Here is a 24,382-nt window from a genome sequence, read left to right as displayed (position 1 = left end):
TCACTATGCAAGCCCCGCATTTCCTATTTAGAAAACACACAGTCCTCATCCCATTCTGCATTCTCACAAGGCTCCCTTTGGTGTGTGTGTGTTTGTTATTACATGGCTTATACCGACATGTTTGTGTGATGCCACTGGTGTGCACACACCCATTGAGACAGGGAAAAAAAGAAGTGTCTATTGCAAACTTGTCAAGAGGAAAAAGGACTCCCACCGCTTTCCCCTTTGGCCAGACTTCTAGTTGGAGACGAGGGGCTTAACTCCTTGTGTCCCGGAAGAGAAGGGCTGCTTCGTGCATTCTGGATTTCGCAAAGGGTTCTTTACCAACGGGACGTCACAAAGGATGCCAGATTCTACAGTTGTAGAAACTGGCATTTCTTCAGTTATATAGAAGACATTAGACCACATATGGGAAAACTTTTATTTCATTCTTAACATGCTTCAGCTGGTTCCCCCCCGACCCCAAAGCAATTTAAGTACAGCTACAAAAACTTAGGAGCACTTTACTTTGGAACAATCGGTATTTCTAGAAAACTTCTGGTTGGGTCTTGGCCATTTTCATTTTGGAAGGTTCAACAGGAACTATGCAAGATTTCACGCTACAGTTTAGCTTAGTAACACGGCTGTTCCAGAAGACAACACATTTTAAGCATCCACAACACAACCTGCCCCGAGAGTGTTTGCTGATTACATTAATGGTCTGGGTGGTTGCAAGGACTTCCGTACTCATTTAATCCAGTTCTTCCTCTGAGTGTGTGCACACTGACAGACACGGGTCAGAATGGCCCTGCTCCCTCAAGCTACTTCTGCAACTCCACTGCCCCGGCTGAAACTGAGTGGTGCCTTTCCGAGACCAGTGCTTTTTAAACTGAGGAAGACCTGGATGAACCTTTAATGCCGAGGTTCTGCACACCCAGGCGACCGTGAGATCTTCCTTCCCGCTTACAGCCAGGGCGGTGGTTGACGCAGGCACCGGCTGGTAAGCCTCAGGGGTCTGGGGACGCCTAGGTCTAGGGTGATCTGGAATGGGAAGAGTTAATGGCCCACAAGTCCCCTCACCCGCTCGCTCCCGCCACATTCCAGAGGGACAGGGCTCAGTGACACACTGCCCAGGACCCGAGTGAAGAGCGGGAGCCCTCTGAGAGCCCTCTATTCTTCGCCATCTCTCGAATTAATTAACTGGAAATGAGTCTTGTCAATGTTTTGGAAAGGCAGAGGGGGGAAAAGCGATTGCTAGAATTAATCACAGTGAGAACTACTTCAGCCGCCTGCCAGCGCCCAGAAAACCCCCCAAGAGGAGACAAAGAAGGGAAGGGGAGAGCGGGCCCGAGCAAACTTCCAAGTCTTTGCCAAAGAAGGGACATGCGCTCAGCGAGAGGAATTTACTATCTGCGGCCACAGTAAGTACAATCTATCACTTAAACGCACATTGTATTCCACGGGGACAGAAGCAAACCAGACAGCTACATTTTAAAGCAAAGAATCAACAGGACCCTCAAGCACTTTCACTTTTAAGCTTATATGCATTTAACTCTATTATCTAGAAGATTCACAGATTCTTAAACGTGTATGTAATAAAATCTTCAAACACTTGCGATTTGACATACTGCGAAAGATCCAGGAAACAGATTCCAAAAATTCAGATATTTTTGGATGGAGAGTTCATTCACTAAGAGGGAAAAAAAAAAAGAAACAAAATTGCAGATGTAACAGCTATTTACAAGAACCATCAAAGGAAAAAAATACAAGAGAATTTTGGTCAATGATAGAAATAACGGAAAGAAACCTGAAACAACCCATTCAGCATCATACAAGGAGCTTTCTGTTCTTTTCACTGCAGCCAACATTAGCTGTCTTTTAAAGAAGGTCTCATTACTGCCAGAAACTTTTACACCACGTGAAAATTTTGATATGCCTTTTCTTTTTCTCCCCTAGAACAAGTTTGAAATTTCAACTCTCTTAAGAATATGGCAGGGTAAAGCCCGAACAAAAAGTTATTTGCAATTAAATGTAGGGCTTTCTTTGCCATCTCAGGAGGCAAAATACATCCACCCATGTTCTTATGAAGCAATCACATCAAAGTGTCACTTCGAAGGTGATGGGGAAGTGGGGACCACTTTCCATAGACTGAAGGGGAACTAGTCCTCCTCCTGAATACTTACCAGCTGAGGTGTGTCACTAGTTGACTTCAGAATCAGCTTGTCACCCCTCTTTTCAACTTCAAACCCCATTTTCTTGAGCAGGGATGCATCTGCCAGACCCTGCTCCTCCATCTTCGCAATCAGGTCTTGGTTTTGGCTGTTGTCCTCCGTGAGGTTTCGGATGGCGTACACCACCCACTGGGTTAGAACTGGGAGCAGAGTGAAGGAATCTGCCAACATGCTTTCACCTGAGCATCACTGGAAGAGGAGGAGACGGACAGACGACCCTAAACACCCAGAATCAACGAACACTTTCTCCTGGAGGACGTGCTGTGAATATGCATGCAGAGCGGGAAATAATTCAAGAGGCGAAGACACACATACACACACGTATGTCCAACGCTGTGTGTGTCCAGCAACTGGCACAGAGAGGTGCTGGACTGAAAGAACAGAGGGGGAGGCAGAGGCTCAGAGCAGCCGCATGGGAAATGTGTGAGCACAAGCACGCATGTCGGCGTGCACGTGCACGCACACACACACGCGCGCCTGTGTGCTGGACAGTTTCGTTACTGAGTCACCAGGGAAGGAATAAGAGCAATACAGAATGAGTCGCAAAGACGCTGGGGTAGAATCGGGCAAGATCGTCTTGTTTAAAGGAAGCCCAGTTATAGCTGAACACTGGTCTCCTGGGCGCCACGTGGGATCCCCTCACTCTGTAGAGGCGGAGCAGGCCTGTGAAGGCCTTACTGTGCCGTCTGAACGCGGCGCCTCCCTGTGCCCCAGCCCGGACCTAGGTGTTGCGTGCGGTGTCGGTCATGGCACACACAGACAACTAATGAGGAACGTAGACTTACTGCGCTCTTTGCTGAGGTCTGTACTTCCCAAGAGCTGTGGGAACCTCAGGAGGGCGCTAGGCGGCCACTGCAATGTCCTTCCGTAAGACTGCCCTAGTCTCGGGCCCAGGGACACAGAGAGACGCCAGGAACACTGGGCCTGGCACCCTCTGTTGGTTCAGAAGGAACAAAGTGCCAAGTGTGGAATAAACACTTTTTCCAAGGAACAGAGGCCTCCCTGCCCCGTGATCAGGGGGACAGCAGCAGGAAAAACGAGTCCTTCCTCCTTGTTACCAGTGTTTCCCAGGCAGGCCTGTCTGATGCCACATCGAGGCATCTGCTCCCCAAAAGGCGATCAGACGGGTCCCTGAACTCATGCGTCTGCGCTCCGGATGCCATCCCAAACCTTGGCTCAGCGGTGAGGCTTCTCTCCTCAGCACGGGAGTCGCACAGAAAGGCCTCCATGCGCACAGAGCGCAGGAACCAAACTGCCCCTAGTTCACTGACCTTGAAGGAAAGCAGCAGAACATAAGCCTGTCCACTCAAGTCAGGTGGCCAGGACATAGGAAACCAGCAGCTCTGGGCTCAGGAAGTGCCGGCTGGTTGCTCCCTCTCGGTTCCACTGACGTGGCCCACAGTCACGAGTGCACACGGACCCACTGGTCTCTGGAGGCAGACCACCAAGACCACTGGTGGGTACAAATGACCAACCTTTTCCACAAAGGGCAGAGAATGGTGGCTGATGCAATCCTAAGATAACTGCCCTAAATGGGAAAAATGCTCTCATCTCGCCAGGACCTGTCACTCTCTCACAACAAAGCCCAGGGCCTTTAGAAGGCTGTACCTCTTTTCTGGAGATGAATCCACAGACTCTCAAACGCATACAAGTTGAACTCCTCCTCCTCCACAATCACCAGAACCCCACTTTGTCATGGGAGAGAGAATGAAAAGGATGATCCTGGGCAACAAAGACCTTCAACACATTAGTGACTTTCTCAGCAGGGATCACTCACTACAATTCACGTCTCGCGCAGGACGCCATCATCACCATGCAACCCCTGCTGCAGAAAGAGGCGAGGCAGGGGTCAAGAGAGCTGAGTGCAGGAGTGAGCATCTGAGGCTGAATCTGGGCAAGACCGTGTATAAGCCTGGAGCACTCCAGTCCCTGTGTGTGACAACTCTCCAATGCTAAATGACAGGCGCAAAACACTTCTTTCTGCAGCTTCCTGGTTATTCACTTCAATTGAAAGAAAGAGGGGAAGTTCCCAGAAATGCACTGGCAGCGCCTCACAATTGGAGGGCTGGCGAGCTCTGCAATCGAGGCATCAGATGCCAGTCTCGCCACCACCAGCTGCCAGTGCCGCGTGTCTCTGGAGGAAAGGGCCATCTTCCAGAGCTTCGGACTGTCAGATGATCTCAGCTCCAGGGCAAATGACACCCCAGGCTCCGGCAACATCACCTCGCCAGGTGGCCCCCATCTTTCCACATGCGAGCCCTGACCTGGGACCTGCTCCCCCTCGCCTGCCCCTCCCCAACCGGGGCGAGCAGCTGAGACCCCACTCCTGGAAACCCACCTGGCTCTGTCCCAGCCAGCCCCGACACCAGCTTGAGCTGGGCGTGCCTACTGCGTGTTTCCAAACATTCTCTCCCTTCTTCTTTTTCCTTTACCAGTTCACATCACAATGCACCTGCTGATCTGCTTAAGCGTTGGTGAGCTTCTAGAGGGCAGGAGCCAGAGTCCGTTTTCTCGTCCCAAGCATGCAGCTAGACCGGACACACAGTGGATGATGATGTGTGCGCTGACATCCTGGAAGCTATACTTATTTGTTCATATTTCTGTCCGCCCCAACGCCCTATGAGCTCTTCACAAGCCAGGATGATGGCTTATTTACCTTCTGTCCTCTGCTCCAAGCGTGGCGCTGGAAACATCTGCTCGCTGTCCGAGCGAGCGGATGCCGCCTCCCACCCACCGTGCGTGCACGTGAGTGTGGATGTGTGTGTGTGTGTGTGGAGGGGGTGTGGCGGCAGTGCAGTGACCCACATGGGCTGTGCTTTTCCGTTTTGTTCTTGGTGTGGTTTCCTGACTTGGCTTCGCAGGGTGGAAGATCAGATGAAAGTAAATCAATATAAATGCAACTCAGGCAAGGAAGCCGGACCGTGTAAATAAAGGTCCAGGATGACGAAACCCAGGAGAATCCCGGTGTGGATGGATGGAAGGGTGGGTTGCAGTCACGCCCACCTAGGGAGTAACCCTGGGCTCTGCGGACATCCTGTGATGGTGTTTCAGCATCTTACCCCACTGTTCACTTGCTCATTTCTGCAGAAACCTCACACAGTCACTACTCTGAACGGAGGAAACAGTGAGATTAATGACGACCGTCCTGATGATCAACCCTACAAGCACCCGGGGTGGTGCTCCCAGCCGGGGCTGTGGGGACAACCGGGACCATCCCTGTCTCCCGGGAAGCAGGCTCCTGGCACAGCCTGACGGGAGCAGCACTGGAGCCCAAAGCCGGAGCGGCAGTTCAGTCTTCTCCCGAAACTGGAGTTCAAAGGGCAAACAGACGGGTTAAGTGGAGGGCGTGGGAGGGGTCTAGACAGTAAGGCCACACGGTCACGGCGGGGTCAATTTCCCAGAACGCTGAAAATCAAAACACACACAAAACGGCGAGACCCCAACACGTCTCACTCAGACTTGTATTTCATATTCTTTATGTCATAAGTGAAACCAACCTTACTTCCTCTCTCAGGCGGACCTTACCCAGTCCTGCCGGACACTGTAATTAGACGTGAAAGGTGTGCCCTCCATCTCGACCTAAGTGAGCACCCCGTTTGGGATTTGTGCTGTCCGCCTGTAAATCAAATACCACAACAATATCCTCCAATGTGTGTCTATTTCCAGTGAGAACATCCTGCCACTACTGTCTAGGATCTCTGAGTTCCTAATTTTAAGCTGTTCCTTCGCAACGTCTGGGTTGAAGAGAAGCAAGGAATCCCAGCCCCAGGACCCGGCTCATGAATATGCACGACTCCCCTCATTAGGAGCCGGAAGGGCCAGGCTGGGTGCCCCGCAGACCCAGACAGCCTGGAGGGTCACAGGGAGATGAAAGCGGCCCGGTTAATATTCACATTGCCCTCTTGTTCCCTCTCTACCGAGACAGAAAGCAAGCAAGACGGGGGGAGAAAATTAAACATCTTCCCGAGTCTCTAATCCTACCAACACTCCAAGCGCTCCATTGTCTGCTCGGCTTCAGAAAGAGAGCTTCTAACGTTTCCATAGCTACTCCAAACAGAAGGCGTGAGCCTGTTTGTAACAAAACTGCCTTCAAAGAACCCTGCGATCAGCACTGGAGTGAGGACTCACAGTCCGGCCGGCCCTTCACCAGAGCACGTGGTGTCTTGAAAGCGCTAGTGATGAGCGCGCGGACTGAGCGCCTGGGAACCCGGGGCCTGGAGAGCTGAAGTGAGATGCGGCCCCAGGACCCAGCACCCGAGCGGTGGCAGCCATGAGTGCATCCTCTCCACATCCTCGGCTCCACGCTGAGCCCTGCAGCCCCGCACCAGGCAGGTGAGGAGGCAGGGCGGGGCAGGGGAGTGCGGGCTGGGAGGCAACTGGAGACAGAGAGAGACCCCATGGCTACGTCACTGCTAGCCCAGGGCTAGGACTGACGTGCCAAATGCACTCTGAAAAAGCCAAGTCCGGTAAGTCAGGACACTGGTGCTGGGACCGCTGATGACAACGACGCTCATCTGACTTCCAGCTACTGGAATCACTGCAACTTGAAGTCCTTCAGGTGATGGGGGACCAGGGCCCTGTGATGAGAGGGACTCTGCTCTGGCCACTGTGCTCAGTGTCAAGAAGCTGCTGAGAACAGGGGCTGGGGGAATTACGGCCTGTGATTTTGAATGGATGCAAGTTAAAAAGTTTCCATATTTTTAAAATTCATTAATTTACTTTAGCCACGCCGTGCAGCTTGTGCAGTCTCAGCTCCCCGACCAGGGACTGAACCTGGGCCCCCGGCACCTCCCAGGAAGTCCCTAGTTTTCATGTTTTTAAATGGTTGGGGAAAAAACAAAAAGAAGATACCAATTTGCGACACACAAAAATTACGTGAAATCCAAATTCCAATATCCATAATAAATAAAGTTCTATTGGCACACAGTTACACCCATTCATGTGCGGACCGTCCATGGCCGCTTTTGCGCCGCAGCAGCCGAGCTGGACTGCTATGATGGAGACAGAGTGCCCAGCAAAGTCTAAAATACTGATTAAAAGCAGCCCTTTACAGAAGAGGTCTGCCAAATTGCCCTGGAACATGGAAGGAACCGATATATACTCGCTGAATGAACGAATGAACTTTTCAAAGGGCTGGCACTAAAAACTTAAAACTATTTGCTGTCGCTCAGTCGTGTCTGACTCTCTGCGACCCCCATGGACTGCAGCACGCCAGGCTTCCCTGTCCTTCACTACCTCCCAGAGCTTGCTCAAACTCGTGTCCACTGAGTCAGTGACTCTAACCGTCTCATCCTCTGTTGTCCCCTTCTCCTCCTGCCTTCAGTCCTTTCCAGAATCAGAGTCTTTTCCAATGAGTCGGCTCTTCACATCAGGTGGCCAGAATACTGCAGCTTCAGCTATTTAGACTAAAACAATTTGACTGCTGAAGGATTTTACTGACTTCTCAGGATATATGTGTGTACGTACATAAACTATGTAGTATCTATTTATGGTCTTTATATGTTAACACGCCTGCAGATGTATAATGTGCATCTATTTAACATCCTATGCATAGTACGCATATAACAGATATCTGTGCTATATATAATATCTATATTTCATCTTGCTTGCAGAATACTAGAAAAAAAATATTTTTAGACAACAGACCCATGCACAGCCAGGGGTTTACACGCTTGACAAGCTTCCCAAAGCACACCACTCAGCACGGCAGAGAACACACGTCAGCACCTCGGCCCAAGCTGGGCTGAGGACAGGACGCCCAGGCCACCTTGTTAGGCTTGAAAGCCACATCGCCACCTGCCCTGAGGCTTCCCTCAACACGAGGGTGCTTTGGAGGCAGCGCCCACATCTAAGCTGGTATCTTCTCAGACTAATTAAAATGGCAGAATTTTTCAGAGTGCAAAGCAGCAGCTCTGTTTCAAGACTTTTCCAAAATGCTTCACGTTGCTGAAAACCAAAACACCTCAAAATGCGGCAGTTCTCGCCAGCCAGAGGGCAGGAGGGCAGGAACGGGACATTGAGGGCGACTCCTCTTCCTGCTGAGTGACAACTGTCCTGCCTCCCCCCGGCCACGCAAGTCGGACAGACCATGAGCGCCCAGGGGCCGTGTTCCCAGTGGGCTCACTTCTCTGACCCTGACCCCGTCTGCAGGAGTGCCCTAACCAGCCTCTGCTCTGCTCTTCAAGTATTTACTTTCTGAGAGAGAAAACAAAAAAAAACAAGGCATTTCCCAAACTGCCGCCAGGGAAGGCCAGGCCCCACCAGGCTGCTGCTGCCAGAGCAGGAACCTGTGCAAACAAACCGCAGTGGGCACCCGAGTGGGGCTGGGGCGGGGGGGAGATGGGAGTCCTCGGACAGCGGGCAACCTGCCTGTGACACGGGGGATCCAGAAGAGAGGGTCCTTGTGGAGGAGACAAGTCTGAAAGACACTGCTAGTGCCCATTAATGAGGAGCCACCCCCATCTGCAGGGCTGAGCTCTGTGTCCAAATGCGGGGACACTCGGCTGCATGGTGACCCGCATCCAAGCTCTGCCTTCATCTCCAACCATCACTTCACTCAGTTAAACTACAGGCTCTCCTTGCTCAGAAAGTCAGGGTCCTCACTGGGCAGACGGCATACTGGCCCCCTCGTAGGGCGCTGGAAACCAGAGTGTGCTCAGTCCCCACCACAAACCACCCGCGCTGGCGTGCTCTTCCTTCTCCGAATTGCTGGTCCGTCTGGAGTCTAACTCTCCCCCCGCGTTTCTGCATTTTAATCCGAGGGCACATCTCTGCGGCTCAGGTGTGTCAACGCCGGCCAACGCAGACCGCTCAAGGCCCTGGAGTCCGTCCTAGCAGTGAGTGCAAGTCAGCGTGCATGCCCTCTCGCTCACCGCCTCACAGCTGACGGCTACTACTGAACGCAGTGAACAAGCACTGCAAGGCGAGGGGAGATGAAAAGTGAGCGTGCCAGCATGCAGCCACGCCCCACTCATCGCGACCCCATGGGCCGTAGCCCACCAGGCTCTGCTGTGGGATTTCCCAGGCAAGAATATGGAATGGCACAGGTTGCCATATCCTTTGCCGGGGGATCTTCCTGACCCCGGGATCGAACCCTGGTCTCCTGCATTGCAGGTGGATTCTTTACCAGTTAAGCCACCAGGGAAGCCCCAACAGAAAAGTGCAGGGGAGCAAATTATTGCCAGATTTGGAAAATGAAGGTCACAATCACAGTAGAGTGATACGCTTGTGTTTCATAGGTGCTACCGGAAGGAGCAGAGTCTCAGCCTTTATTGAGGCTGAACGTCGTCTCGGGAGCTCCTCTGCTCTGAGAGCTGGGGCCGCTTTTCAGCCTCCAAATGCCCAAGGAACTAGAACATCAAAGGAAGTGGCGCAGAGGCCCAGGGGAGTGCGGCTGAATTCTCACAGAAACATCCCAGCATACAAGTGTCCACCAGAGAAACACAGCCCGCCTGTGTCTGAATGATTCTGAGACAAAGGCTGCATTCACCAGCCTCGGTGCACACGGCTGACTTCCCATCCACGACCGCCTGCAGGCGGGGACGGTCACAGCTCGAAGGCTCCTCTCTGCTTAGGAGCCAGAGCCGTCCTGCCGTCTCCCAGGCTCCCTGCGTCACCACGTGGGCGAGGAACCGCGGAACCGCTGTCCTCAGCCTGGCCCCGGCCGCGATGAGCCCTCCGGCCCTCAGGGCCCAGATGGGTCAGGCGCCAGCCTCCGAGGCTCGCCGCTGCCACCCCGCCTCGCAGCCTGTCAGCATGGGGCAAAGCCATAGAAGACGACACCCCGCTCGGCCTGTGGCCACCCCACACTCCCCACTCCAAAGCCCTGTGGTGCACGGGGGCTGCCGGGCAGGTACCTCACATCCACGGCTCCGTGGGAAAGGGCCCCCCGGGCCTGAAGCTAATTCTGTCTGTGACACACTCCGGGACCATCTCACCACTTCAGAGAGCCGCGTGGAGCGGCCATCAGCCTGGCAACAGCCCCACAACAGGTCTCGGGCTGGGATGGAGCGAGGCCGCGTCTAACCAAACCACACCAGAGGGCCGGGCCACCAGGCGGCTCCATGTGTACTCGGGGGCTCTCGAGGGCACACAGTCTGAGACTGACGAGCCTGGCACGGGGCGGGGCAGGGACAGCCAGCCCAGGGCCTGCCACGTGGTGCCAGGCCCACCACATGGTGCCCGCCCCACCACAGCCCTCACTCCCTCCGCCGCCACCGCTCACTCTGACCCTCCTGTGGAACGTGTGCTCACGTGTATGCACACTCACCAAGGAGGAGGCGGTAAACGCTGCGGGTGCCTGGCCTCTGTCCGCTGAGGGGGCGGACCCCAGTCCTGCCAGAGCTGAGCAGTACGTGCGACGCTGCCGATGGCACACAGGCAGGCCCCCCGCCACACCACCTCAGCCTTCGGGCTCCGGGGAGACCTCCTCCAGGAGAGGCCTTCTGAGAGGTGAACTGCTCAAGGGAAGCCAGGACCCAGGCTCCGCTCACGTCAGGGGCTCCGCTGATGGGGAGGTCACTGGGCCCTGACAGAGAGAAACTTGTGAGGAGAAGCCGGCGGAGGCAGGGACTCTCAAGGGCCCGCCACCAGGGGAGAGGGTACGTCCACAGCACTCTGTTCTCTGGAAGAAAGGACTTGCTGGCCTGAACAAATTTCTAGCTCCAATCAATGTAAGCAAAGCTCTGCAGGGGAATTAAGTGTCTCTCACATAAGCCACTGCTATTTATCTACATGAAGTCATAACAGTAATAATAAGCATTAACAGAGCTTGTGGTGTGATCACCCGCAGGGCCACTCCAGACACTGACAGAAAGTCCCCACCTTCACCAGCACAGCACTCGCGGGAGGTGATGCCAAACCTTCTATTGATGAGAAAACAGACCCAGCAGGTAGAGGACCTGATGGGGTTGGCCTGGTCTGGACGCGGGCTCCAGCCCCTGCCCCTCTGCCCTAAGCCCTCCTCAGGGACCAGCCCATGAGGGGAGACCAGTCCATGGCGGGGGGGGGAACCAGTCTATGCGGGGGGGGGCGACCAGCCCAAGAGGGGAGACCAGTCCATGACGGGGGACCAGTCCACGGCGGGGGGACCGGTCCACGAGGGGAGACCAGCCCATAAGGGGTGAGACCGGTCCACGAGGGGAGACCTGGAGGAGGCCCGGAGCGGTCCCCTCCAGCCAGGCTGACTGCAAGCTTCTGAGCTCTGCCTACACATCAGGGGAAGGAGCGGCAGGTTTTTAAGCCTTCAGATGCTGGTCAGGGGGATCACCTCCGCAAAACACCTTCATGGGTGACAGTGACCCGTTTAAGATGAAACTCCAGCCTGGAGTAGACAAGGCGCACGTGCGCTCAGTCACGTCACCGTGTCCGACCCTGTGTGACCCCGTGGACTGCGGCCCACCAGGCTCCTCTGCCCACGGACTCTGCAGCAAGAACGCTGGAGTGGGCTGCCAGGCCCTCCTTCAGGGGGTCCTCCCGGCCCAGGGGTTGAACCTGTGCCTCCTGCATCTCCCGCACTGTAGGCAGAGTCTTTGCCAGTGAGCCGCCCGGGAAGCCCAGGAAAAAGTAAGTGACCGCATCTAAATTACGGAAGATTACTGTTTGCCTGGCGCTAACGGCATCTTCGTATGAATAAGCATAGCCAGGGGTCGGAAGCAGCTCTCAGGCACGAAGGCGCACACAAGGAGCACCAGCGCGCGGCTTCTGGAGGGCTCTGGGCTGGGCGAGGCCCAGCAGCGCCCAGGGCTTGGTGGGCTGCACGCGGGCCGCCCGAGTGCCTGCGCCACCTGTCCTCAGTCCAAACTCCACTAGTCTGGACACGGTGAGCCCCCAGGTCACGCAGCCCGGGCTGGTGGCCTCTACTCCCGCCACCCACAGCAGCAACCAGAGGCAGCAGGCAAGAGCAGCCGGCCCACGGTCTGGACGGGCACAGACCTGCGGACGCCTCACGCTGTCTGTGCACACTGTGATCACTACCAGCTGAGCTGAGCACTGGGGGCATGGGCGATTCTTCCGCCTAACTGAGGGAGGACCACTGCGGTGTCCACTGCACAGTCAAGACCACCTTCAGCGGGAACCGGGAGCGTGCAACGCCTCCGGCACTACCTGGAAATAAGCACCCGTGACACCTGAGCCAAGCTGGCTGCAGGGGGAATACTAACGTCTCAAGCTCTTCCTTGACGCAGGTCTTTCTAAAACTTCTAAAGTACTGGCTGTCCCACGTTGGGGGAACCTCACTGAATTTCAGAAATCTAATACTTCCACATGTTTTCCCTCTCCTCTGTGAACAACACGCTTCTTGACACTTACACTGGAATGAGAGCAAGCGATTTAGATACAAAGGCGGGTTTCCACTGTTAACACACATCCAGCCTCTCAGGACTTAACTGCCATCTGGGTGCTCGTCTGACAAACACAAAGGCCCCGTGCTCAGCGCTGGGGGTCTAGTAACTAACAGGACACACAGGTCCCCGCCCCTGTGGCACTGGCGTTCTAGACAGGAGGCGGGCATCAGCCTCAGAGAGACAGACCTTCAGGCTGATGTGGTCAAGCATGAGCACAGGAGGACAAGACACGGATGAGGGAGGTGGGAGACGGCTTCTCTGAGGAGGGGACTGAGGTGAGAACTCAGGATAAAGAGAAGCTGGTCACCTGGTGCGCTGGGGAGACAGCAGCAGCGCCGGCCGTGCACGACCTCACGACAGGAGACACAATCTGGGCAAGGCTGGGGCTGGAGGCAGGATGCTGGCAGAGGGCAGGGGTTGAGGCCAGAGGCCAGAGGAGTTTCAGGCTGCAGGAAGGAGTCTGCATTTTATACGATGAGAATCCACTGAAAGAGCTGAAGCAGAAAAATCAGGCAGCTCTCTTTGGCAGCCGTGGAGGGTGGCTTGGAGGGAAGACAGCGTGGGAATGGGGACCAACCAGCATCCATGACAGCAGGAGTGAGAGTGGACGAGGAAGGACCTGGGCTCAGACTCCAGCGCTGCCCGCCTGAGCTCCATGCCCAGGCGAGGTGGCTTCCCAGGAGATGCGGCAGTGAGGAACCCGCCGGTCAGAGAAAGCAGACGCAGCTTCCACCCCTGGGTGGGGAAGATCCCCTGGAGGAGGACACAGCAACCCACAGCAGTATTTGTGCCTGGAGAACCCCATGGACAGAGCTGCCTGGGGGGCTAGAAAAGCCAGATCATGCAGGTCGATGAAACCCCGTCTGCTCAGTTATCAACAGCGGTTAGTTCGCCAGCTGCCAGCACTCCTCCCGAGGAAGGGTCGCCAGTTCACGGCCTCTCACGAGTCACTGTTTCTCAACCAGCATCAGGGGCCACAAGAGGATTTCATTAAACACAACACCATTTCTCAGGTCTTCATTCTCCCTGTGCCAATCTCCAACTACGGGACAGAGAGTCAAGGCGATCACCACGGAGGGGGGCAAAGCAGAGAGGTGGGCACGTGTATGTTCACCTGTAAACTCAGCTTCAGCTAAGTGCCCATGAGGTGAAGGCCTGACGCCGCAGTCCTCCTGAACTTCCTAGAATGTCCAGCGGACAGAAATAAACACACTACGAACTGGTGTAACAACTACAATGTGAAATGATAGGATAAACGAGACAATAGAAAGTGGCCTCATTTGAACTGGGATTCTGGCAGACTTCTCTCAAATAAATAAGGTTAACTCTACCTGGGAGAATGGCCAGCGTAGACGGAAGGAGACCCCGGGAAGACGGACAGCAAGGGAGCCAAGGTGCCGAAGGAGAGTCAGGAAGGGCCGCCTGACGCTGGGTGTGGCAGTGTGGGGACGGTCTAGGGGATGCCTCCTAGTGAAAATAAAACTTAAACTTTAAATGGTGTTCGTTAAATCAACCAGCCAAAGGAGCAGACCCTTAAGGACAAAAACGAACGGCAATAAACTGTATGGAATGAACTGTACACGGTGGCACTTACTTAAAGCATGAACAGTAACCACGGAGAAGCCAAATTAAGAAAACAGTGTCGTCACCAAGCCAAGCGGGCCAAGCAACTGAGAGAGACTCGAAAGCAGCAGCTTCCACGTTCTCACCAGCCCAGGTGGAGGGGGAGCAAGGGGCACACGGTTGCTTGCAGGCCACACGGCTCCTGCCAAGCACCTCACCTCGCGAAGGACAGACTCCCGTTTTCCAAGAGGCGTGACAGTAAACCTCCAGCAGTCTTGTCTTTCGTGCAAGTAAACAGGCCGGAGCAGGACTGATGCACTCTGACCTCTAGGAGGAGAGGAGACGGCTGAGTGAGGCAGGCTGAGCAAGACCCACGGGTGGCCAGGCATGAGTGCAGGCCCGAGGTCAGAGGCAGACCACCATCTGGCCTCCGTGTGCGCACGAGGCATGTGCTGCTCACAGCGTCCACACGCAGACGTTTCAGTGTGTGATGACAGTGTTTACTTCGAGTCGCTGTGAGCCTCACAGTGTAAGAAAACAAGAGGTGTACAACCAAAAGCCAAGTAGACACAATCTGAAGGAGCATAACCTGAAGCATGTCAGTCTTACTCTAAAACAGCCGGACCATCTGCCAACACACCTGAACAAGGAAGGAGAGTCCACTCTTGTGAGCGTCTCATTCATGACAGGACATCCCACTCCTCCAACTTCCAGCTTCGACTGCTGGGGAACTAGTTGCTAGGATACCGTAGAAGCTACATCAAACAGTTGCTAGGATACCGTAGAAGCTGCATCAAAGGTAGGGCTCCTGCCCCCTCTCACTCTGAACGAGTCTGGCCTGCAACTGTGGAGCCTGAGGGGTGTGGGGTGCAGTGTGGTGGCTGAGTGCCGCCCATCCTTAGCCCCACGCCCACACAGGACCCAGGGAGGCAAGTCGTGTCCACGCTTGTTTGCTCTGGACGAGGACAAAGACTTGGTTCACACACCTTCAGCCACACTAGGCAATGGGTAAAAGCATCAGTGAGAGGCTTTAAAAAACCCACATCATGTAACTGGGAAGCTAAACCCAAAGTTCATCTTTTTAAAGCCAAACGGCAGTAAAAGGTTTTCTAGCTTAAATTAATGTCAGCTCAACAAATGAACGAAAGATCACTGAACGACCACCAGGGGCTTGGTGCTGGGGACACAGAAATCAATAGCAGGCATCGCTCCCCTCCAGAGAATGCAAGACCTATTTCAGGAGGACACCGTCCTGGCTATGTGAGTGTCAGGGTAGGCAGAGGAAGACACGAACAGCAGGCCTGCAGTGAGCACAACACAAGCACTTCCCTGGTGTGGGAGCTCGCTGGTGCCTTTATAAACAGCAGCAAGGTCAGCCAGCTGTGCCAGCCTGAAGTGTTTGAGGTGCTTCCCTGAACACCTCCCTCTGGCGGCGGCTCGGCAGACCCAGACACAAGCTAGACTGCTCGTGAAGCGAAGGACGGGATGGAGCATGTTCTCAAGTTTCCACTAAAATCCCTGCATTCCCCAAGATGTGGCACTGTGGCCCAGAATTTCCAAAAGGCACATGAGAACTGCACAGATTCCAGGGAGTCCTGCAGCAGACGCCTTCCTACCACACGTCCGACACCTATGTCCATTACTTAGAAGACTTCTCCGACATAACAGGTGTTTAAGGCGCTGCAGACAGAAATGCGCTCTGGGACACACTGCAGTGACACCCCTGGTGCCTGCGGGGTCTGGCGTGGGGTGTGTAGTGTGGCATAGGTCCTGCCCGGGACAGGCTTTTCTGGAGGGCAAGGTTACACATCCAGGGGTCTGCGTGTGCTGTGCTCATGGAGGGGCAGAGGAGCCCGCTGACACAGAGAGCCGAGGCGCTCGGGCTCCGCTGGGGGCCATGGGGGAACTCCAGGAGGAGGACACGCGTGCTCAAGTCTAAGAGGGGGAAGGGCTGGGCCAGCGGAGAGGCGCCCGCACAGAAGTCTAGACGCCTGAACGAGGAGCAGGGCACAGACAGCGCTGGGCTGGCCCCGTGGTCCCGCTGCCCAGGAGCTGGCAGAGCCAGCTGTGCTCGGGGAACCAACTCCATGAGCGCCTCTCTTCTCATCTGTGAAATGACAGTGCTTAACAAAGGCCTGTTAAAAAAAAGGAGGAAAGAAACCGCCTGTGCAAGGTAATGTAGCTTAAAGGGTATATATATATACAGCACAGGGTTGGGCACCTAGAAACTACTCAGTGATTTTTAAAATGTCAGCGTGAGAAGCAACAACGCACACCTCCTTGTGTACATCCTGACATTTCCTCACGGGCGCACGTCACATGAGCCCGCCCAGGTTGAGACGGAGAATATGCCCAGCACCTGGAAGGCCCCTGGGCACCACTGCCCACCTGTGCCCACCCTCCTACCCATCAAGGTAACTACCATCCTGACTGCTACTGTCACAGATTAATTCTTCCTGCTGGTAAACTTCCTCTACAGGCAGTCACAGAGCGTACACTCTCTGAATCCAGCTTCTTTAGCTCTGTGCTATGGTAGTGAGACGCACCCATTACACAGGGCGGCTCATTCTCTGCTGCTGTACAGCGTGCTGTGGAATGGACGTCCATACTCTTCTGCAACTGCTGACCACGTGGGAGGGTTCTGCTTTGGGGCTGTTATAAACCCTGTGACTAGGAACGCTTCTGCACACGTCTTCTGACAGACACGTGTGTGCTCCCCCCAGGGTGTGACTGCGGGCTCACAGGGTGGGCCTGGAGTCAGCAGACACTGCCCAAGTTCTCCAAAGAGACTTTTCTAACTGACACCTCCCATATCAATTCATCACAGTTCAGGCTGCCCCACACCTTTGCCATCCGTTGGTCCTGTCATCTCACCAGCTCTTCTGGTGGGTTCCTGACTGTGGGTTAAACATGTATTTCCCTGACGAGGATGCTAAGCTCTTTCTGTTCAGTTACTGGCCATCCGGGTTTCCTCTTCTGTGAGATGCCATGGGCCTTTTGTTCTTTCTCAGAACCTGAATTATCTTTTGTTGTTTCACAACAGTCCTTAAATTAGTATGGGTATGAGTCCTTTGTCAGATACACGTTTACAATGCACATAATTTTACAAAGTTAGTGCTTTCCCAGTTAAAATTTTGATGTTTTGTTTAAGAAACCTTTGCCTGTTCCAAGACAAGAACCATACTTTCTTATGATTCCTCCTAGAAGCTCTTGTGTTTTACCTTCCACATCAAGGTTTACGAGCTGTCTTCAATTAGTGTGGGTGAACAGGGTGAGATACGAGCGGCAGGCTCTTCTTCCCCGTTAAGAGATATTAAATTGGTCTAGCATCATTTACGGAAAACGACCACCCTTTACTCCTCAAGTACAGGGGGCCTTTGTTGTGTATGTGAGAGTACATTTCAGGACTCTTTTCTGTTTTGCAATATCATTAATATTACTTAAGTCTTACCCCTGACTCACAGTGTGCTCACAGATGAAACTCCGCCTTTCTCCTGGGCAGCCACAGCTGTCACAGGACGTCCGTGGGGCAGCATCTGCCTGCTGAGAGGCTGCAGGCTGGGCGCTTTGCACACAGCACACTCCTTTCACCACAGCCCTGTGGGGGTCCGTCCCGCTTTAGACACATAGGCTGAGACTCGCCACACAGGCGGAGCGGCGCACTTCGAGGCTGAGAAGCGGCAGAGCCTGTGTCTGCGGCCCCCAGGGCTGGTGCTCGTGCCACTACGCCATCCATGCCTCCGTGGCATGGCATAACTGGGGAGACTCTGGTTACTTTCCTATAACGGTACACTTCTGGGCACACGTAACACTTACAAATGAGGCTTTTCAATATAAAAAGAAAAGAGAAAAGAGAAAGGAAGGAAGGAAAAGAAAGGAAAGAACAGAAAAAAAAAACCCAACCCAGTTTAGACGCTCATCCTATCCTTGTCCCCTCCTCCAATAAAAACAATATATATATATATATAAAACCCACATCAAGGACAACTGATCAAAACACAGATCAAAAAAAGAATAAAAGAAAAACATTTCAAATAAAGTTCAGCTGTTTCTATTTGGAAACAGCAACAACAAACAATCCCACTTGCCACAATAAACTGACAAATAAGAAACTGACTCTGTGGTGGCGGGGCTGGAATTTTCCGATGGTATCTGCTACTGTGTCATTACTGCGGGTCCCCGCAAGGGAGCGGCGGACAAACAGCTGGGCTGTGTCCTGATGTAGCACAGCTGCCGAGGGCCTTCCTTCGGGGTGAACAACCCCCTGGGATGTTGTCTTTTCCCTGGAACTAGAAATCCCAGTCCATCACTAGAAGACACCTCCAAGAAACGGGGCAGCCAGCCTTCCAGTCCCGTTCCTAGCCTGGGGGAGTTGACAGCCCAGTATGCTTGGATATGCCACCTAGAAATTCCTAATCCCCATGGGTGGTGGAGAAAGAGGAAGTCTTCCATGGGGTCGGAACTGCTGACTTCCCACAGGGAACGAGGATGCCTACCTAAGGTAACATGAGCCCTCATCCCCAACCCATGGGCGATGCGTGAGCACACAACACAGCCCGCCCATCCAGAGCAACCAGAGAGCGGAGCTGTTCCTATTAACTGACCTTTACTCTCAGCTCTGATTCCTAGTCTACACACATGCAATATATATTGCTTTCTTTAACACAAAATACTGAAATTAAAGTTCAATGAAAGCTCGACTGGTGTGAGTTAATAGAAGGGGCTGAACCACCAAACAAAGCTGAAATAATACTGCTGCCAAACCAAGTTTATTCAATTCACAAAAGAATCATCAAATCCAAGGGAGAAATTTCTCCCCTGCTTAGGAAGATCCTCCCTACCTGTCAAATAAACATACACACACACACACACACACACACACACACACACACACACACACTTCATCAAGCTGCTGGTTTTCATTCATTTGTTCACTGCCTTACTCAGTCAGGTACCCATCCTAAAATATTTACTGGACATTTAGTATGTGCCTATCAGTGGCAGATTACATTGAGATAAAAACAGAAAGAAAAAAACAGGTCCATGCCCTTATGGCCCTTGGTCTAGAGGGTACTTAGGACGCAAATGCACAAATACTCAGGTACAGACTGGGACAAGCTGGAGGAGCAGAACAGGTCCCAGGAGGGGCTGGCGAGGCTCTGGGAAGGCTTCCCTGCGGAAGAGAAGAGGAGGCTGAGCCAGGGGAGAGAGTGCAGCCAAGGGAGGAAGACAATGACTTCCCTGAGGTGAGAAATCACAGATTCGAGGAACAAAAGAGGAGGCATGTCTGGGGAATGCTAAAAGAGGGAAACCAGTCTGGATCCAACTGAAGAGGCAGGTGGGGCCAGAACACACAGGACCTGTCAGGACATGCTGGAACCTGTGGACATATTCTAAGTATGGCAGACAGGCTTGGAGGTTCTGTAAATAGGGCCAAGTTTATGAGAGACGGAAAAGAAAAGACCCTGATCTGGGAAAGACTGAAGGCCAGAGAAGGGGACAACAGAAGATGAGGTGGTTGGATGGCATCACCCACTTGACGGACGTGAGTTTGAGCAAGCTCCAGGAGATGGTGAAGGACAGGGAAGCCCGGCGTGCTGCAGTCCACGGGGCTGCAGAGTCGGACACGACTGAGCGACTCAACTGAGCTTATGAGAGACAGAGGGGGGCAGGCAGAGTCCAAAGGTATTACCACCTGAACCCCACCATCACTCGCGTGATGGCCTGAACTATCTCCACCCTACCCTCCTCCCTAGTCAGTGGAAAAACTGTCTGCCAAGAAACCAGTCCCTAGTGCCAAGAAGGTTGGGGACCACTGCATTAAAACACTGAGATCCTGGAGCTATCCCAAATGCTGGAACCAGGCACACATTTTCTAACAAGCCAAACAGTCCCTCACCCATGAGCCCATTTTAAAGGAAATTCTAAAAGAAAGTCTTCAGGCAGAAGGAAAATGACCCCAGGTAGACAGACAAAGCTGTAAGAAGGGGTGAAAGGCAGGAAAGGAGTAAGTATGTGGATCCATCCAAATGAAAATTGATAGTAACGTTTTATAGGGTTATAAAAATAGAATGAAAATATATAACAGCATGTAAGCTGGGGGATGCTAAGTGGTCCTATAGTATCTGGAAAAGGGGTAAAGATCTGAAAAACATTGTATTTTCCTTAGTCAAGGATGCATGTTATAATTTCCCAGGGAACTATTAACAAAATAGAAACAAAATTAAACATTTCAAACTGAAAAAGATAAATGCTTAATTATACAAAACAATTCCAAAGAAGCAAGAGAAAAATAAAATAGAAAGCAAATCAGCCTGGCTTAAATATAAACAGATAAGCAATTACATTAAATATGAATGGGCCAAACGCAGCAGCTAAAAGGCAAAGAAACCAGACTAAGGAAAACTCAGCCATGCTCTTTACAGCCAACGCCTCTGATATAGAAAGACTGAAAAAAAAAGTTCTGTAGTGGTTTTACCATGTAAATATCAATCAACAGTGAAGTAAAGTAGCTATATTCATGTTAGGCAAAAAGCATTTTTAGAGATACAGAAGGTCACTTTACAATGACAACGGGGACATTTTTCAAGACCTGATACTTTAATAATACTGTCTCAAAATATATAAAGAAAAATGCTATATAACTATAAGAGAAGAAATTTGGAGAAATCTATAGTCATAGGCCAATTTTAAAAACATCTCTCTCTCTAATTGATAAACCAAAATAGACAAAAGCATCACTAGAAATGTAAAAAATTTACAATCTTGACCTGAAAATACTGTACTCCACTATGAGAAAGCAGATGTGACTGTCCAGCACACACAGAACAGCTGCCGAGACTGGCCACACAGCGGTCATGAAGCAGGTCTCAATGCATCTTCAGGACAGAGAACACCCAGCATGCGCCCTCTGGTTATAATATATTTATGTTAGAAATGAGTCCCCCCCAAACAATTCCTATTTGCTCAGAATTTAAGAAATGCATTTCTAAATAATGCATGGGTCAAAAACCCCATAATAATCTTAAATAAATGGGCAGATATGCCATGATCATGGATGGGTTAGAAGACTCAGTATTGTTTAGACGTCAGTTCTCATTAAACTGATTCTCGCCAATGCAATCTCAATGAGTAGAGATTTTAAACTGTTTTCTTTGTGGTGGTTCTAAGCATGTACATGTGTGTAAACGTGTGTGCACATAAACACGCAGGCACAAATGGGTAGACTCTGACTAGCTGGTTTTAAAACTTTTATGGGCAAACACAAAAGACCAAACATAGCCATAATACTCTAAAAAAAGAAACAAGTTGGAAGGCCTCAATCAACTCAATCAAGGACTCAGTCAATCGATCTACAGTATCTTGAAACCTCAGAGAGCGACAGTACCTAAGACTCTAGCACTGGCACAGACAGACACAGAGATCAGGGAAAAGAGAGGAGAGTCCACAGCCACCCACACGACACACGGCGCCACAGGAGCCAACGCGTGTTCTTTCCAGTACCTGGGCCGGGACAATGCTGTGCTCCGGTGGAAAAATACACAAACAGACCCTCCCTCACACCATGCCCAAAAATCAGTCCCACATGAATTGCAGACCTAAACATAAAAGGTAAAAATACAAAGTATTCAGAAGATAATACAGAGTATTGTTATGACCCAAGTGTATGAAAATAGTTAACAGAATACACACTCAAATAAACTAATCATCAAGAAACAGTGGTAAACTTGACTAAAAGGTAAGAAATTTTGTTAATGAAAAGCTATGCAGAGAATGACAAGATAAGTAATAGCAAAGGGGAAAGGGAACATCAGCAAGACGCGCGGCTGCCAAAGGGCTTCTACCAAGAATATGTGAAACAATCTATTGCAGACAAACTATGAAAAGACAACCCAATGAAAAAATGGGCAAAAGGTTTTCATCAAGCACATTTTACACACACACACACACACACACACACACACACACACACTCCAAATAGAAGATGTTCAGCCTAATCAGAAATGCAGACAATAGAGCAAATGGGATCTTAACTGCAGTGGAAGCACGAAGGGGAGAGCAGAGGGGCTGGTAACAGAAGCTAAGTCCCAGTGTCATGACAAAGTAAACAGCTAATGTCAGGATCTGACAGACCAAGGGACAGCAGCAAAGCACATTACTTAGCTCGACAAAAGCAACAGCTGAGACAGTGAACAGCAAAGTGCTGGAGACTGGGCCAGAGATTTCACTCTCCCATCTACACCCTAGGCATTAAAAAAGCCAACAGATGTAGTATTTTGATGAGTAAAAACATACAGGAGAGAAACAAACCTAAGAAAGAAGGGTGGGAAAGGGAAGGAGAGGTAAGGAGGCAAGGTGCGGTGATGAAAGAATGCCTGGGGCAACTCCTCCGACAGCAGGAGCAGACAGCGAGGAGGAGCGCTGGGTGGATCCACTCTGTGATCTGCACCCGGCCCGTCTGCTCTGAATACTGGGGAGCCGGGTTTCAACTTATGGCTCCCATCTAAAAATTGAATCCCTACAAAACCTGGATTCCTAGGCTATAACGCTTTTTCATTTTTCTGATCATCACTCTCCCTTAGGTCTCATCTTAAGTATATCTTACATGTCTTTAAAATCTAGTAGGCCTTTATAAAACAAAAGTCTAAAGAATCACTAAACATATATAACACTAAACATCTAACGTTTCACCTTTTCTTGACAATTCAGAGAAGATTCCTGAATCTTGCAATACTTCATTAATAACCATTTTAAAAACCAGTTATCCATATAGACTGTCCATATAAAAATTTTCAGTGTATAATTCTGAGTCATTTCTCCACTACATTAGTATCTTACTATGCCTTCTCTGTATGCGTTCTGACCATCCCAGTGACTCATAGGAGGCAGTTTAGAAAAGTGGCTGAGAATCAGGTACATGACAAGCTTAACCTCTGAGTCTGACCTTTAGTTCTCAGTTTATTTTCTCATCTACAGATGTGGAAGATGATGATAATAGGACCTGCTTCACAGTGTTGTCAAGACTAAAGAAGGTAACGTATGTAAACACATAGTAGTAGTTCGGTCACTCAGTCGTGTCCGACTCTTTGCGACCCCATGAACCGCAGCACACCAGGCCTCCCTGTCCATCACCATCTCCCGGAGTTCACTCAGACTCATGTTCATCGAGTCCGTGATGCCATCCAGCCATCTCATCCTGGGTTGTCCCCTTCTCCTCCTGCCCCCAATCCCTCCCAGCATCAGAGTCTTCTCCAATGAGTCAACTCTTCGCATGAGGTGGCCAAAGTACTGGAGCTTCAGCTTTAGCATCATTCCTTCCAAAGAAATCCCAGGGTTGATCTCCTTGCAGTCCAAGGGACTCTCAAGAGTCTTCTCCAACACCACAGTTCAAAAGCATCAATTCTTCGGCGCTCAGCCTTCTTCACAGTCCAACTCTCACATCCATACATGACCACAGGAAAAACCATAGCCTTGACTAGATGGACCTTAGTCGGCAAAGTAATGTCTCTGCTTTTGAATATACTATCTAGGTTGGTCATAACTTTTCTTCCAAGGAGTAAGCATCTTTTAATTTCATGGCTGCAATCACCATCTGCAGTGATTTGGGAGCCCAAAAAGATAAAGTCTGACACTGTTTCCACTGTTTCCCCATCTATTTCCCATGAAGTGATGGGACCGGATGCCATAATCTTCGTTTTCTGAATGTTGAGCTTTAAGTCAACTTTTTCACTCTCCTCTTTCACTTTCATCAAGAGGAATTTTAGCTCCTCTTCACTTTCTGCCATAAGGGTGGTGTCATCTGCATATCTGAGGTGATTGATATTCCTCCCGGCAATCTTGATTCCAGCTTGTGTTTCTTCCAGCCCAGCGTTTCTCATGATGTACTCTGCATAGAAGTTAAATAAGCAGGGTGACAACATACAGCCTTGACGTACTCCTTTTCCTATTTGGAACCAGTCTGTTGTTCCATGTCCAGTTCTAACTGTTGCTTCCTCACCTGCACACAGATTTCTCAAGAGGCAGGTTAGGTGGTCTGGTATTCCCATCTCTTTCAGAATTTTCCACAGTTTATTGTGATCCACACAGTCAAAGGCTTTGGCATAGTCAATAAAGCAGAAATAGATGTTTTTCTGGAACTCTCTTGCTTGTTCCATAATCCAGCAGATGTTGGCAATTTGATCTCTGGTTCCTCTGCCTTTTCTAAAACCAGCTTGAACATCTGGAAATTCACAGTTCAGGTATTGCTGAAGCCTGGCTTGGAGAATT

The 24,382-nt window shown here is 51.3% G+C and overlaps 1 protein-coding gene across 1 annotated transcript in view; it reads right to left on the bottom strand.

Annotated features, from left to right (window-relative positions):
* The window catches only part of ATXN10 (ataxin 10), a 144,739-nt gene continuing 120,764 nt past the window's right edge, over positions 408 to 24,382 (bottom strand). Inside the window, exons 11-12 of the mRNA XM_018048901.1 lie at positions 2,163 to 2,350; positions 408 to 1,669 (exon numbers count right to left, since the gene is read on the bottom strand). Coding sequence (XP_017904390.1) covers positions 1,667 to 1,669; positions 2,163 to 2,350 — 191 coding nt within the window. The 3' untranslated portion in view covers positions 408 to 1,666. The remainder of the gene's footprint in view (positions 1,670 to 2,162; positions 2,351 to 24,382) is intronic.

Source organism: Capra hircus, chromosome 5 (genome assembly GCF_001704415.2).
Source record: "Capra hircus breed San Clemente chromosome 5, ASM170441v1, whole genome shotgun sequence".
Classification (NCBI taxonomy): Eukaryota; Metazoa; Chordata; class Mammalia; order Artiodactyla; family Bovidae; genus Capra; species Capra hircus.
Note: the sequence above shows the minus strand (reverse complement) of the source record. Positions and strands in the feature narration are given on the sequence as shown.